The 16,514-nt window shown below is 40.4% G+C and overlaps 1 protein-coding gene across 4 annotated transcripts in view; it reads right to left on the reverse strand.

Annotated features, from left to right (window-relative positions):
• LOC101174713 (pleckstrin homology domain-containing family G member 3) overlaps window positions 1-16,514 on the reverse strand; it is a 37,898-nt gene that overhangs the window by 1,691 nt on the left and 19,693 nt on the right. For 2 of the 4 annotated variants that reach the window (XM_011490462.3, XM_011490463.3), the window contains exons 3-18: window positions 12,971-13,500; window positions 10,887-10,987; window positions 9,670-9,739; window positions 9,531-9,577; window positions 9,302-9,452; window positions 8,427-8,558; window positions 7,131-7,313; window positions 6,884-6,976; window positions 4,863-4,949; window positions 4,731-4,761; window positions 4,395-4,496; window positions 4,224-4,256; window positions 3,509-3,525; window positions 2,881-3,219; window positions 2,147-2,260; window positions 53-1,328 (exon numbers count right to left, since the gene is read on the reverse strand). In XM_011490462.3, the coding sequence (XP_011488764.1) occupies window positions 53-1,328; window positions 2,147-2,260; window positions 2,881-3,219; window positions 3,509-3,525; window positions 4,224-4,256; window positions 4,395-4,496; window positions 4,731-4,761; window positions 4,863-4,949; window positions 6,884-6,976; window positions 7,131-7,313; window positions 8,427-8,558; window positions 9,302-9,452; window positions 9,531-9,577; window positions 9,670-9,739; window positions 10,887-10,987; window positions 12,971-13,500 (3,306 nt within the window). Of the gene's footprint in view, window positions 1-52; window positions 1,329-2,146; window positions 2,261-2,880; window positions 3,220-3,508; window positions 3,526-4,223; window positions 4,257-4,394; window positions 4,497-4,730; window positions 4,762-4,862; window positions 4,950-6,883; window positions 6,977-7,130; window positions 7,314-8,426; window positions 8,559-9,301; window positions 9,453-9,530; window positions 9,578-9,669; window positions 9,740-10,886; window positions 10,988-12,970; window positions 13,501-16,514 lie in introns of those variants that run through there. The other 2 variants (XM_020713572.2, XM_020713570.2) reach the window with 2 other exon arrangements.

The following is a 16,514-nucleotide window of genomic DNA, read 5'->3' on the forward strand; positions in this document are numbered from 1 at the left end:
CAGTGCACTTAATAAAAATGTAGTGCAGAAAAGCAATATAAAGGGTTTTTACCCCTTTCCTTTACTTTCTCCTCATTGACAGTCTGCATATTCCTGAGACCTTCTTGGCTTGACGGTTGAAGGTTTTTCTGACAGACCACAGGTGTGTTGTTCTTAATGCGCTGGCTGTACTGACGAGCCAGCCGAAACACCTTATTCTTCATCTTTACCGTGTCTTGCAGGATTTGGTCGTCGTCCACACTGGCCTGGAAGCCAACATACTTAGGAAGATGGCTGGGGTGGAAATTGTTATTCGTCTGAAGTGCAAAGGTCCTGGACCGGCTCAGATCATGACGCCTCTCTGCCGCGGTGGAACTGCTGGTAGATGAAGACATGGAGGACAGACTTGATGCAGCGCTCATTTCAGACTCTTTCAAATTAAGAGATGGCTGCTTGCTGTTTTTGGCATTTGGTGGTTCTGTAGTGTTTTCTTGCATAAGAGTTACTCTACCATAATTGACCTTTTCAGCTGCATCCTGCTGGACTTCCTGGTTCTCCTCTTTAGCTTCCATCGCTTCCCAAATTTTAAGCATCTCAGATGAAGGTCTGAAGTCTTCCTCTGCGTGAGGTCTGACTGTGGCTTCAGCTAGACTCAAACGTTCAGTTTTCTGACAAGTTTCAGTGTTTTGACTCTTTTCTAAAGCAGGAAGGTTGAACACAGACCAAGAAGTGGGTCTGTTCCTAGAAGGGCTTTTTTTTTGGGCAGAGACGGCCATCTCCTGAGGAACGTCGTTGAGCTGTCGACTCATCTTGCTGACCAGACCAACTGGGATATATGACAGACTTTCCCTTCGCTTGAGGCTGAAATTGGCGTCTTGGTGTTCGGCCTGCTCGTAGTAGTTCCTGATCTTGTGGATGAGGAGGCGGTCTTGTTTGGAGAGAGTGGATCTGTGTTCTCCTTGGCTTGGCTCAGAAACGAGCCCAGGGAGTAGTTGGTTAGCTTCTGAGGCGGGCTTCAGTGAGGTGTCGGCTATTTTTTGGATTTGTTTGTCCAAGTCCTCACACCTGTTTGGGCTTTGAAATGTTTTATTTTTTACCGATGTTGAAGAACAGGTGAGCAACTCCTCTTCCTCCTCTGAGGGCTCCCCATTTGTTCGTGCACTGATCTCTTCAACATGTAGCCCAGAGGAACAGCTTCTTTCATCCTCCTCTCCAGTTTCCATCGAGGAATTAAAATGTTCTGGGATGTCAGCCTCACGTTCTGGACTCTCAGCGAACTGAGAGCAATCCACCTCCACCTGGTTGCTTTTCTCCACACTGTTTAGGAAGTGACGCTCCTGCGAATTGACCTGAAACATGATAAAAGTGTTGGCAAAGTGTGTGTGTGTGTGTGGGGGGGGGGGGTAATGAGAAAAGACACATTCTAATAAGAAAGGCTTTCTGTTTGCCATTAACTTAATGGTCCTATTTATTTAATCAAATGAATCCATAATTTATGCGGCATTTGTTTTATCTTATTAGATCCACTTATGTTTTATTGCTGGGACTCTTTTCTTCCCATCTGTGACATCTAAATGTGGAAAAACCTGAAAACCACAGTGACTTCATTTGCAGCTTGTGACTCTTCCCATGTTCGTCTCAGTTATTTCACTCCAGCCTGCCATTAATCTAAATTTTAGCCCAGGTGCTGCTGGCTCTTTTGGAGTGCCTGGAAAAAAAGTGCAACTTGAAGCAGCGAGGTGAAAGGTCGGACAAATAACAGCCCACATTCTGGTGGAGAAGCTGTCGGTAGCCGGCCTCCAAATCAAACGCTGTTTTTAAATTTTCTTCTATTTCAGCGAGAGTGAACACGACGACCCTATGTGTGGTATTCCAATTATTACAGGCTGAATATGCAGGCCGCACAGAACTGATGTGTTGGCGGCAGAGGGGAGCAATCCTTTTTTTTCCCCGGATCTAATGAAATATGCTCACCTTGCTCTCATTCAAACAAAGGACACAATAGCAAAATCCCTGAAAGAGTTTTATACAACAGCTACAAAATAGGCTTGGCAACTATTATGAAGATAGAGGCATATGTCTAACGCAGAAAATTCATGCCCCATGCAGCCTCAGAGGCGTGTGTTGAAAGGATGTGTGTATTAACGTAGGTCGAGGCTTTAGGCACCTGTGCGCCGAGAGCGTCTTTCACAGGCTCGTGCTGATTGTTCTCCTCTTGTGGGGAGCTTTCCGCCTGCACAGCTGTGGGTTTCAGCTCAGCAGCGTCTCCAGTCTGCTCATCCTATAAGCCACACATGCAGGTGACAATTTGATTAGAGTTTAGATATTAAACATCTACATTTAAAATCATTCACAATTAAAAAACAGTTATCATAACAATATAATCACATCAAATACTCCAAGATTATGAAAGCGAAATATAAGAAATATGATTATCAAAGAGCTAAGCCACCACTACAATAATTTTTAATAAATGCCAACATCGTCTTTTGAAGTCAAAGGAAATTTGACAATGCGTATTAAGCCGCTGCTTCTCATGCAAATGCAGGCTTAGACCCGACAGCATAAGCGCCATCATCAATCACAGCAATTATTAAACCAAACACTGCATTACAGATGGCATCTACATACTAAGAAATTATGTGTTTATCTGGAAGTTAAACCAAGCAAGCGAAGGCATGAAAGTTTTCAGTTTCCCCCTTTATAGTTAAAACATACACTGTTAACAGGCCGATTCATGCATCAATAAACAGTACAAATGAGTGTGGCTGGGTCAGTTTGTAAAGAAAAGGATGATAGGAGGATGTGAGCTGGAGTGGGAGAAAGAGTGGTGTGGTGGTATTAGTGGAGCGGTGGAATGGAGCAGGAAATTGGAAACCCGTGGGTGGCAGAAACCCTCACCGTTGTGAAGTGAGTGGAAAGCAAAGCCCTGGCTTTATATTGCCAGCAGGAGATGGCTGCTAGCACTGAGCTGGCAAAGTCGGCTACCTGGTCGTCTCCCATTAGCACATCCTCTTTGTAACAGTCCTGCTCCAGACTCCCCTCACAGGGTAAAGGGCAAAGTTTGGGCTCAACGTCCGGAGAACTTGGCTGCTCCACAGGGTCGATGCTGGTGGTCAGACGCTCCGTACAAGCCTTCACATCCTGGGACTTGCCAAGACTGGAGGTCAGCGTACTGTCACTAGTGGCTGACATGATGGTGGACCTGTCTCTCACCAGTGCACCTTCACTTTCTGCATGCTGTAGCATGAAATCACAGACGTGTTCGTTACTGCATGGCTACACATGTTGTGACTGCAAGGCTGTGAATGAAAGGAAACGTCTAAAAGCAGTTTAGTCTGTGTGACACCATGTGATGCGAGAGATTTATTTTTTGTAGACCAGGGAAATTCAAAATGGATTCTAAAAAGCCGGGGCTATGTTAATTCATTAGGTCTAGAGTGCCGAATCTCATTATAGGCCAGAAACAGTAATAGAGTGCATTAGTACAACTTTTTATCTGACAAAATTGGATTTTCTACTCACTTACCTTCATAACAGATGCATCTAGAGGAAAAAGAAAAAAAAATTGAAGCGGATGTCACAATTAATGCAAAACATAAAAAAGGCATGTTATTCAGTGAGTCAGGACACAAGTTTCCCTAAACAGACATGCTCAGAGTCTGGCGGCTGTCAGGTCTGGCTCTGACTCAAGGGAGGCCCTGTGGTTCTGTATAACAGATAAGAGCCATTTTGTTCACAAAGGCTCAAACTGGACATGATGCAATTAACCAGGATGTGAAGATCTACTCCCTCATCCAAATTAGATGGCTGGGATAAACATTTCGTCTTTATTACATTGCTCTGAAAACTGATCTGGACACAGAATGCAGCAGGTTAACTCTCCTAATGGTTAATCAATAACAGAGAAAATGCAAAGATCTGAGGGGTGGGCTTAATTTGACAGCTGAAAAGAGCACGTGTATGACAAAAGCTTCGACCCGAGTGGCATATAATCAACTTCATTATGGGTGAGGTGGAGTGTGTGTGTGTGTGTGTGTGTGCCTATTGATCTGTTTTCCAGGTGTCTTTGAAGGAGAACAAAGCAGAAGTTCAATGGAGATAGCACTTATCCATCAGAAAAACAACATTGGTGGATTGGAGCTGCCAGATTGTGGATCCCACTGAAGGACTGGTAATGAATTTGGCCTCTTTTGTCTTCCTAAATGTAATATTATGAAACAAAAACATCAAAACACACCAACCTTTTGAGTTCCTGTTGGTCCGCTTTGCAGGCTCTAGAGAGGGAAAAAAAAGTTCACTTCATGGTGAGTCAAATTTTTCTTCAGACATTTTTAAATGGGTCTCAAGCAGAAGAGGGCGAGTGTTTTTTTTTTCATGCATGAAGTACTGTCAGATGAAGAGAGATCTTTTACCGGATCTCCTCCTCTCATTTCGTCCTGCTAGATGGAAGTCTGCAGCCTGGCAGCTCTCAGCTTTCATCAGCCTCTCAGGACCGCTCTGGTGCTTCGCCGGATCTGATCAGCGGAAGGATATGTCATTATACCAAGAGCTGCAATTACCAAAAACTATTTTCTCCACCCAGATGAATGGGGTATGAACTAAGTCCTCTTGGCAAATTTAACAAAAATTCCTACTTTTTCATTGAAAATTAACAACCATTCTGTTTCTCAAGCAGCATCTTTTGTTGCTGTGGCAACAGTTAAACTGGTCTGAACCAAACCCAAGGAGGCTTTATTTGGAGCACTTACAGATCCAATTGTCCACCGTTACATCTTTAACCTTCAAAGAAGAAAAATAGAAAAGAAGATGACCTAATTGAATTTCTTTCTTCAGAGGCAAAGTAAGGAGAAGTGTCTCTTGCTGGGAAGCATGACATTTACCTTTGGTGGCACGATGGCGTTGTGATTCTCAAGGATGAGCCGCTTGATATGATGGCTCCAAAGGCGCTTCTCTTCAACAGTTTTCGCCTAAAAACAAAACATAAAAACACAAGTATTTACAGCTAAAGATTCTTATGAAGCTGCTACTGTGTCCTAAACCTCCTAAACTCATGAATATAGTTATAAATATATGAGTTACATAATAACATTTGTCATATAATACCCTCTTACATTTGCTGTTGATGACAACTTTTATATTCCTTACAAACCAAGCTCTAAAATAATCCAAACTTAGAAAAAAAAATGAACCATACATTAGTATGTTAGGATTTAAATGGACATCCTTTTGCTTTAATCCCAGCATCAGATTTCACACATTTGTGACTCAATTCCTGTGATGTAAGACTTTCGTCAACTTTATGCGTATAACTTTGACATTGAGCAGAATTGACGCTTCACTTCTCTAGTTTTCGATGTGTGGTTAGAATATGTTTTCTCCCTAAGTATGAATCACTCAATGGACTTTGATACTTCTTCCAGAGGAAAAGTGGGTTCAATCTAGGTTTCCGAATATGAAAATGAAAAAAGAAAATGGGAAAAATAGAAAAAAAACAAAATAAGTTGTAATGTGTTTCATCTACTGCAAAAAAGCGTGGAAAATCTGTTAGAACTAAAGTTACATTTTTGTTTAGATAGTGGTTGTGACTGTTTTCTTTCTCTACTTGGTGCACTATGTAGTGTTCACCCTTTTTTTTAGCACTTCCTGAATCCACATTTCCAAAGTCAAGTTCTTTTGAAACTTCCTAGCGGTCTTTTCAATAAACAGTATGCTTCGGAGCTCACTTAATTGGCAAATCTATACCACAATGTATTGTGTTTGAACAATTTTTCACTAGAAAAAAAAGGTTTTTAAATTATTTTTTATGAATTATCCAAGATTTCATTATCAGATTCATAATTCGTCTTCGCAAAATGTTCAAATTTATTACGTTTGAACATGTGGGATTCAGTGGCTAAATGTAAACTAAATGTAGTGTTTGAATTGCTTTTAAAATCCAGAGCACTAGACTTGATAGTATACATAGTTTTGTAGTAGTTAGGGAGTATAGAGGACATTCAGACAAAACCAGTGTCTTAAAACAGTCACCGTGGTTACTGTACATGTACTGGTGCTGAACAAATAAGTAGTTCTGTAATAGTTTATGGTCAAAGTTTTGGGATTTATTTGTAGCAGTCTCATCGCAACCAAAGCTTACAGTCAGATTTAGGTTTTAGATTCCCTTGATGCTTCATTTTCAAACAAAAGTCAAGAAGGTATCTGACTCCTCTCCCTCTACAATGAAAACAGTTGGAGCATGAAGGTCATCGATATGCAAGAAAGGATCCTTTTGCAAACATTCACAAAAATCTGCACTTTTTTAGCCACATAAGACCTTTTATGCCATCAAAGATGAGGCCATTCCTTCAAAAGTTATACAAAAGCAGCCTGACAGATTTGCACTTTTAGTGGTACTCTCAAATATTTGACAATCAAAATGCCAAAACGGAAAAAATGTAGAGAGTTCTGTTTAAAACAGTTTAGGCTTCTTTGAGCTGCTTTGGCAATGTCCTTTCATAGGGTCGATTCCTAAAAAAAACAACTTGCTTTATCATGCTCCACAGACTGATTTTTGCCCACCCAAGGGCTCAGCTTTAGTTTTACTTGAATAAAAAGTTCTTCTAGGACAATACTACTCCAGTAAGCTAAATATAGGTGTGCAAAGGCCTAAACCTGGTCCATCCTGATGCCAAAACTCAGCAGACTTTTTAAACATATCCTTTAAAACACTCAAGCCCCCAAAAAGCTGCGGTGTTGTGATTTGTAACCGACTGCTGTGAAAACAGTATTATTTTGCCTTACTCTTTTAAACTCCAGTGTAAAGAACATAAAAGCTGAAAAATGAACAGTTAATCCCCTGGTTTTGGAGGATGATGTGACATGAAAAGCAATATACTGTGTGTTGCAGAACATGAATACCAACCTGCACTGTGTGTGGTTGCTTGGGACGTTTGAAGTGGATTACACTGAAAAGCAGGGGATCCTTGGCGTTGTCAAGTAACATTAGAGTGGAGCACTGCAACCAGAATTAAAGCAGTGATGATGACACAGCATAGTGATAGAATTTATATATATATATATATATGTCTTTTCTCATTATGTGCCATCCTTCCCTTTTGTGCGTTTTCTTAAACTGTTCAATGTCTTAAACTAATGAAAAAAAATCCTACCAGAATATGGGTCTTGTAAACGTAGTGTTCTCCCCTTTTTTTGGTGATGAGGAGCATTTTCTCAAAGAGGAAGAGTGTACGGGTGTTCTTTGCTCTAAGCACATGAAAGGTACCCTCCAGTACCAGCTCACCGTAGGTGGTCAGGTCAGGACCCTTCCAGTTGATCAAAAGGGACTGAATCTCCTATGGATGAACATAAAAGTGCACACAAGGTCAGCAAATGTGTCCCAGCATGGAAGGTGAAGAATGCAGAGCAATGAGAATGGAGCACGGTTGCTGAAAGCAGCTTCACTGTTTGGTTCTGACTCTAAAGGTTCATCCAGCTGACAGCTTTCTGCACATCTCGGGACATGCATGCCACCAATAGACCAGAAAAGTATTTGGGTCCTACACCATTAGGTGCTCTATAAACTAGTAACAATACTTTAAAGTCTATATTGAACTGGTATCCGGTTTAAGAACTTGGCATCGGTTCTGGTCAAAACTAGAGTAAGCTGCAACTTTTTAAACAATGTATTTAGAAGTAGCATAAAGAAGGATGTTTCATTGTTCCAGCCTGCTGGAGATGAATCTCCAGATCTCAGAGTCCCACTATTCCATTAAACATTAAAACTGTAAAAAAGAATTTGGTTTTAGCCTTAATATAAACAACGATACTCAGTTCTGAGTCTTTTATGATGGGTGTTGTCTGCATGACTGTGGTATGAAACATTATTAGCACGCGTGCTCTGAGCAAGAGTAGCTGAGGTCCAAGAATCGAACCCTGAAGCTCTGGCATGATAAAGTGACTCTCAGAAATATGATCACCGATGGGGAGAAACTTGACCTCAGCCTTCACGCTAATCGGACCCAATTATAGATTGTACCTGATAATCTCACCTACTTTTTCAGGTCGTCAAGAAGAATTTTGTGGTCCATTGTACCAAAATGTTCCAAAAACTGATGTTTTTCCTGAATTGATGTTGTGTTTCAGTGTTTTCTGTTTGTGTTGAGGTGCTGCTTAAAGCCTGACATATATGTAAGATTAGCTGGGAGACAAGACGACATTTTTAATAATATTACCATGAAAAAATGTTCAGAAATTAGTCTTTATTTGTTGAAAATGGAAGAATGAAGTCCCTTTTCTGTTAGAAGAGATTTTGCACCTGCTGCAAGATAAATAAGCCAGTAGGTACAATAATATTAATCATCCAAATGAAGCAAAAGGTTGTAAATCATCTAAAGCACACATGTATGTGCTCATGTTTACTCCTTTGTTAGATCTCTGTGGACAGAATGAACACATAATGGCAATACCTGCACTCTGACAGCATGCTCATGTTTCCTCTTCATATCATTAATGTACCACGCCACCCCTGTCATGGTGCTTATAGCCTCCTGGACGACCTCGTAGCCTTCCTCATCTGGGTCAAAGTGCTTTGCAATTTCCTTAAAAAAAAAAAAATTGACAAATTTACACTTCCCAGAAAGTCACACCTTTACAGGAATTTTCATTTTTTTATTTGCCCTGCAAAAATCTTTCATTCTGTGACCTTTAGTCAAGTGTTTACACAATGCACAATGGAGAACACAAAGCTTTGTGGAGGGTTGAATACGTTTGCTGTATGTGGGGAGTGCAAAAGGAAATGAAAGTGGGTTAAAGTGACATTTTATCCTGGAATAGATAGAATAAAGCTGCTTGTTTCATTTCTGTAAAAAGTGTAATGTTTGTATCGTGCAGAGTAGGACTGCGTGATATGAGGAAAACCTGCAATTTTCAATATTAGTGATCAATATTGCTATGACAATATAACTTGCGAAATATAAACTAATAGCAAAACAACTAAAAACATCGTTTCCATTTCACAGTTTAATTTAAATGGGAGTCAACATAACTTAAATTACACACCAAATGACGCTCGTCTACATAGGAGGCGAGCGTCTAACATGAAAGGAGTCCAACCGATTGGTCAATGATGTAAAGGAAATCGTGTGATTGGTCAAATGCATAAAGGGATTCATTTGATTCATTAAATACCTAAGATTGTTTTAGCAAGTTTAAGGTAACCATTTATCACAATTTTCACAATATGCATATTGCACAGCTTGATATCGCGACAACGATAAATTTGCGATTTATTGTGCAGGCCTAGCGCAGAGGATACATTTTGTATAATTCCTGCAGACAATACCTGAAGGAGTAGATGATACTTCAGGATCCTCTGAACTGGCTTTAGGAGGTAGGAGCCCAGGGGAAGAGAACGCTTCAGAACCGCCTGTCGATCCCTGAAGAACTTGGCTAAAATTTTACACCTCATGCAGTCGGTCAGTGCTGCGACTGAGCTGCAGAAGGAAAACAACGGCGTTCATTTACAGATTTAAGCAAAACAGTTCTGAAATTATTGATTTAGAGTGACTTACTTGGGGTAGTTGTTGCAGTACTGGGTGTAGATTTCAAAGTATTCACTCTAGTAAAAGGCACACCCGGCTTTAATATTGCAAGTTCTTTGAAAAAGCAAATATGGCTGTAAATAAAAATGTGGAATGTGCTTGAACTGACCTTGTTTACAAAGCATTGAGCGACAGCAACAGGGTCGCTCTCACACATGTCCAAAGACTGCAGCAGTTCACTGAAACACAGAAAAAACAAACAAAGATTGAGTTAAAAATGCAAACAGTTGCGCATTTAAATAATAAAAATAAATAAAATGTGTTAAGACTACCAGTAGAGGGCGCCATCTGCTTTAAAAAGATATTCTTTGTGTTTGAATAGAACTGTTAAATAAAACTGTTGAATAAATCTTCTTACCCACAATCCCATAATGAATATGCGTCATTAAAGTTTGAGAAACTATTTGTTAAAGTCAAACAATAGAAATGAACAGCATTTCATAACTGGCTCAACAGAAACCAACAGAAACTGTATGTACAGGGAGCACAAACTGAGATTTAACATAGATAAAAGTATTATTTGGTCGTACTTATGCCTCTTTTGTACATAAAGTCAAGTGCTGCAATGAAATACAAATTTAAAGAGATGAAAAAAATCTTAGTTTTAACAAATGTTGCCGGTTTGACGTTTGAGTTCATATTTTTAAAGTTAAAGCAGAAGTAAGAAGGAAAAAGAAGCAGAACTGAGTGAACGAAAGAACAACATGTGCTCTAGATAATGCACTGTGCATGGTGTAAAGTAAAAAGATTTTTTGCACAACCTCCAGCAAACTGTTGCAGCATAAGACAAACATGAGGCACCTGTTCACTGGCAGATACTTTCGTTTTTTGGTTGGTTTATCAGCCAAAACATGAAAAAATATATATATTTTTGCAAATAACACTTGGGTTTTGAACCTGAAAACAAAATTCCACATATTTATCTAAGACTTTGTTTTGCTTTAAGGCTGTTCGAAAGCTTTGGCATTAGAGGGGCTTCTCTAGATGAGAAGGGACAAGAATGTTAATGTGGTTTTTGGGAGAGAGCGCAGACATAAGATGATGAAATGTAAAGCCAGCAGAGTCATTCTGTTCAAGACAGTGAATCATTCACTTAACGCCGCCAGTCATTCAGAAAAAAGCAGCGATTCTAATGAAACAGCTCGATCTTCCTCGTGTCTCTCATTAGTTTGATGAACAACATTTCTCAGATCAAATGCAGTGAAATGCAACACTAATTCTTCTCACGTGTTTATTTCTCTCAATTCTGACTCTCTTCAGCTAGAATCTCACTTAAATAACGTTTTTAGAAGATGTATTTGTTCTCCGTGTGCTGGGATGAGTCACCTGTTAAACTCATAGATGTCTTCTATGTTTCCAAACAGAGCACATACTTGCTCGGGCCTGATGGGGAGGGAGCCCAGGTCAATAATGTGTGCCAAATAATCCTGTGGGGGGAAAAATTGTTAAAAGTGAATCCCAATGGCACAACAGACATTTCCAGATTCCTACCAGCAGAGGGAGCATGTTTACAGTGACTACGGGGTGGTGATGATCATTGATCTCAACAGTGGTTTAAAGCAAAATACATCTGTATTTATTAGACAAGAATTGCTAAAATCTTGTATAAAAAACCAACATAAAATAAACAAGTTTTGCTTTAAATATTTAAAATATATTTACAAGAGACCAGCTCAACTCTAAACATCATCAACACTCCGGCCCTTGTAGTTATCTTGCTGGACAAAATCATGGCGTGTGAAAAGACAAGACCAAGTGTGGCCACATCTGGATCCTCCTCTCGTGCCTTACACATAAGTGCAGTAAACAAACGGCACCAAACAGGAGGTTTTTGAGAGGAAAACACGCAAGCACAAAACAAAGGACTGGTCAAACAAACAGTCCGCCAGATGAAGAGGAGCAAATAAACACTGACACGTTAATCAGGTCCGACTGGTAGAGTCCTGATTACATGAAACTTGGAAAAAAAAAAAAAAAAGGGGGGGGGGGGGGTTGTGTTTTGTGTTTGACTACACACATGTGACCTTTTTACCAAACTGAGATTTACAGTGATTTATCACATCTCGTACTGCTGCAAGGTGTTCTTTATTATAGGACAAGCAGAGTTTGGTTTAGTGTTGCAGCTCTTCGTCAGGCTTCATAAATCTCTTCAAGAACGCAGAATCATTGAGTAACGTGAACGTCCAAGCTTTCTCAATAGTGATTTTAGTGGTTCTGAGCATCAGTAATGTGGGTGTTTTTAGGTCAGTTGTCCAGAAAGGATTTAGGCCAAAGAAACCCGTGGAGATCAAACATCTGCTCATAAAAATGTGTCTCACGGACAGAGAATTCACAGTGAATGTGGGAATCTAGATCAGATAATGCAGCTTTTCATAAGCTGAAAATCACAAACTGAAGGAAGAATTTTACACGTCTTTGTCAGATTTGAAGTTAGCTGTGAAATAAACGAGATGCATGAAACTGACTTTAATTGACAGAGCAGATGTGGCATCTGTAACTAACTAACTCTGCTCCGAGCCCTACACTACAGAACGCTTTTTCAACCTCCAATTCATCTGCATCCCCTCTTATTCCGGTGCATATATGGAGACGTCTGTGCCGGGAGTGCTGGGAGTTTTAGGCTAGACTGGGGCTTGCAGCAGGGCTTTTGTGATGGAGGCCAGACGGGACTGCAGCTCCTGCCAACTGAAATAGTTAAAAGTCCTTCAAGTGTCTGTCAAGTCATTACTTAACCTGGAAACGGAGCAGCCCTCCCACCCACAGCAAAAACATCAGCCACAGGCCCAGTCTGAGACAAGGCATGGAGGGGTGCAGGCTGTTTTACTGCCATCAGGTCTCTGAGAGAGCCTCACATGCTAAAGCCATTACAGTCTGCTCAGTTACTGGTGATTGCTGCTACTTAAAAAAAAAAAAACAGGCTCAGGCAGGAGTTGTGGAAGATCCTGCCAGAGAAGACAAAGCAGCACAAAAGATGACAGTATAATTGTAAAAGAAATAGTTGGCTTAACCCCCCCCCCCCATTTTTTTTTTACCTTTACAATTTCAAGCAAAAGTGCAAAAAAGTCCAAAATCAAGTCATATTTCCCCCCAAATATGAGCAGTCAATCAATACACCCATGTCAGCTTGCGTAAACCTCCACTGCTCTGTAAATATACAAAATGGTAGAAATAAAACATCATATCCATGTAACACACTGCCTGCTAGAGAGTAAGTTTCCATTGCAAGCAACTGCCAAATACAAGACAATATAAGCTATTGGGAACTCAGTAAAATTAGCCTGGTTTGTTTCCCGGCAGCAAATGTTCAGTAAATCATTTCAGAGAAAAAAAAAAAACTTCACAGCTGCATGTTTTTGCCAATCCTTTGAAAGTATCTTTAGAACAAAATAATTTCGAGTGGGCACACTCACCTCCACAATGCTGCGCAGATCTTTCACATACATGCGCTCCGTCTCAATGATCTCCATGACGACACGGTCCACGTAAGTGAGTTTGGGGTTCGGCGCCATGGTATCAGTGATGACAGGCGAGGTGGGGATGTGAACTATTTCGCCTGCTGCCCTATAGCCAGCAGTAGCATTGTTGTTGTTCCACTGCTTGGTGTTCACCATCGGATCCAGCTGTTGCCACCAGCGTTTCCTGGAAGCTGTCAGGACGGGACTGTGGGTTCCAGCTTGCTCTACAGTGACGTCTGCGGGGCTAAGATCCAGGTCAATGTCCTCCTCGCTCGGGATGGAGGAAGGGAGGGCCACAGAGCTTCCAAATAGAGTGCGGCTGTCATGGGATGAACCAGAGGAGAGGGTGGACACCAGGCTTACGGGACGCTCACCCTCTCCATCCAGTGGCTTCAAACATACTTGGCTGTAACAATCTGGGGCCAAATCAATGTCACCTTGGGGATGGTCTGGGTTAGAGAGGGATGAAGATAACTGAGGAGATTCTGGAACAGAAGAAAATAAAAGAAGTTTCAAACTCAGTTTTGGAGAAATAATCTGTTTTTTTTAGTGCAAGCTCTTGGACAGATAAAACATTGAATACTCTTGAGTGTCTAAAACAACAACTATTTTGTTACTAGGAGCAATTTTTTTGAATTTTTATAAAAAATTTATTTTGTATGAAATCATCACGATCATCTTTTAATCTATTATAAAAGCGTTCCCAGTGGTCTTTTAATTGTGATTATTCAGTTTTTAGGCCACATTTTAAAAAACTCTCATTTTCTAGGACCTAGCTTTTGCAGAGCGGTAGTAGTCAATTAGAAATTTGCGCCTGTGTTGGAACTGTTCCCATAGAGTAACCCCCCACTCATTTCCCATCATCCCTCTGTTAACTCCAGCTAGCTTAAAGCCCATCACACCTCCAGCCTAACATAAACAGTTCAACAAAATTGGCAATATTGGAGGTATCCAGTCGTACAGTTTTGATCCACATTCCAGCTCAGACGAGAAAAAAAAAAAAACCACGTAAATGGATCTAGTTGTCGACAAGGGGATGCATCGGTATGGAGCGAAGCAGGAAGCTTGTGGCGCGCTAACTGTAGCTTCAACTTCCCACCCACAAGCATCTTTAAACGGCATTTTTTTTCTGCTACTAATTCACAATGTTTTTAATAAAGAAATACTCATGAAACCCCATTTTAAGCTTAATTTTCTATACGTTTAACATGTCCTCCATTATGAGAAAAATGCAACAAGAACTTGTTAAAACACTATTTTCATTGTAGTAAGTCTTTAAGGACTGTTTTAGAAATAAAAATATTATGAAGTTTTGAGGCCTGTGTCTTTACACATAACCTTAAACTGTGTCATTAAAACAGTTCTACGCTATAAAAAGACAAAGATTCATATTGCACATGGTGGTTATAAAGAGTAAAAAACAGATTAAAATGAACCTATTGGTTCAAGCTGGACTTTAAAAACTGACATTTAGAAGGTAAAACAGGCATAAAATGAAGAACAGCCATTCCCTAACCATTACAGACTTGACCTAAATGACGAACTACATATTCTGCTTTAAACTCAACAATTTCCTCTTGTTCATTTAACTACTAAAGGCTGAACTTTGAAAAAACTGGAGGGGGAAAATGTAGTGGCCAGAAGCTTTGTTTGTATTTCTTTATGGACCAATGTCTGAATTTAAGAAGGAATGAAACCCATATTCAGTTTCATGCACTTCCTGGAGTGGTGGGGAATTTTTACTGGAAGAATTTCCTAAACATATAAACTGAGAGCGGTGTGAGAATGGGGCATTGAGTGGCCACTGTGCAGAAAGCTGCATTTCCTTAGGTTCATCTACAGCCAAGGGATTCTGCCAAATAAAGGAAATTGGCTGATTTACAAGAGATCATTAAGCAAATCAATGAAGTGTCTAAATTCCATGATATTGCCAAGCAGGGGTGGCATGTATAATTTGGTGTTGATCGCTTGCAGAACCACTGAAGCTTTTCTTTCCTTCTTGAGGTCTGAAAATTATTCCGTTTTTAAATGTAATCATGTCTAGTGCACGACTCGCACGCAAACCTAATGTGGAAAACAAGGAACCAAATGTGTTCACCTGCAGCATATTTGCATGTTTGACTCCATGCACAGGTAGAAAAGCTTCTATTTTGGAAGTATTGTTAACATGCAAAACATTTGTTACAGAAGGGAAGATAAAGTATGGAAACAATCAGAGGCTGAAACTTGCTTTTAAGTGTTTCTAAAATAAAAGTCTGCAAAACCAAAACTGTTGATAAATGTTTGGAGACAGCGCTACACAAACAGAGTACATTTCAAGACTTTGGACAGAAGAAAGTCCAAATGTGATGATTTGACCGCCGACCTAATAACACGGTGAGGAAAAGTCTGCTCTGCAAACAGCAGCGTGCAGCTGGATGTGGAGCTCACACAAAAAGGCCGACTGTCTTTCAGCTCCCTCAGAATCACACACACACACACACACACACACACACTACTTGGCACACCTCAACTTTCCATGAGTCAGTAATGAGCTCATGTGGTTGTCACTACAGTCCTTACTCAACCGTCCACAACAAAAACTCTGTTCCCATGTAAAAATTCCCTGTGAGAAGCAGATGATCTGGCAAGCGTGCTTTGACCACTAGAGAAAGTCCTGTTTACACTCTTTGATAAATCATAGGGTTCATGGTGTAAAGGGAGTGTTCCGGAATTACAACGCTCACCACACCAATAGGGGTCAGAACAAAGTGTCTGCTTCCTTTGCCACTCTCTACTTTTGGCTTTAAGCGTTGCACTGTCTGCCTTGTGAAACTCCCTTCCTCTTTCCATTGCTTCCTCCCATCCTATACCCCCGCATGATAAAGATGCAAGTGCAACTGCCAAATTAAAAGCACGAAAATGGAAGAAAAAAAAAAAACACGCTATAAAGGCAGTCCAACATGGAAGCCACACATACACACCCTCCTCCTGCAGCAGAAAAATACTCTTCTTATAATTTAACCAAACACATTAGGGTAAAGACCAGCTGTGCTGAAGGGATTTAACTGAGGACCAGTGTGAATATGTGAGCTCAAGATAAACAAAAGCTGTTGTTTTAATCTACCACATCACCAAAAGTGCAAAAATAATTCAAATGATTGGGTTTTCTCATTTGCTTCATTCTCATAGCCCATTTCCAGTTAGCTCACCATATTGGTAAGCTATTAAAAAGAAAACAACCAGAGAAGTTTGCATGCTGAACAGCATTACTTCATCTTGTTTTTTTTAAAAAAAAAAACCTATATTTGCATTGTCCAGCAGACAGATATTTGCATAAACGCAGAATCCTAACACATCTAAATCTTTCCTGATCACACTAAACTGGCCTCATGACTGACAGCACTGATAAACACCCAAGCGCCCTGAAAATAACCTGCTCCTCACCGCCAACAAGACAAAAGAGTTCACAGTGGTCATCAGGACCACATCTACATTCACAACAACAGTATGGCAGCAG

Source organism: Oryzias latipes, chromosome 22, assembly GCF_002234675.1.
Source record: "Oryzias latipes chromosome 22, ASM223467v1".
NCBI lineage: Eukaryota > Metazoa > Chordata > Actinopteri > Beloniformes > Adrianichthyidae > Oryzias > Oryzias latipes.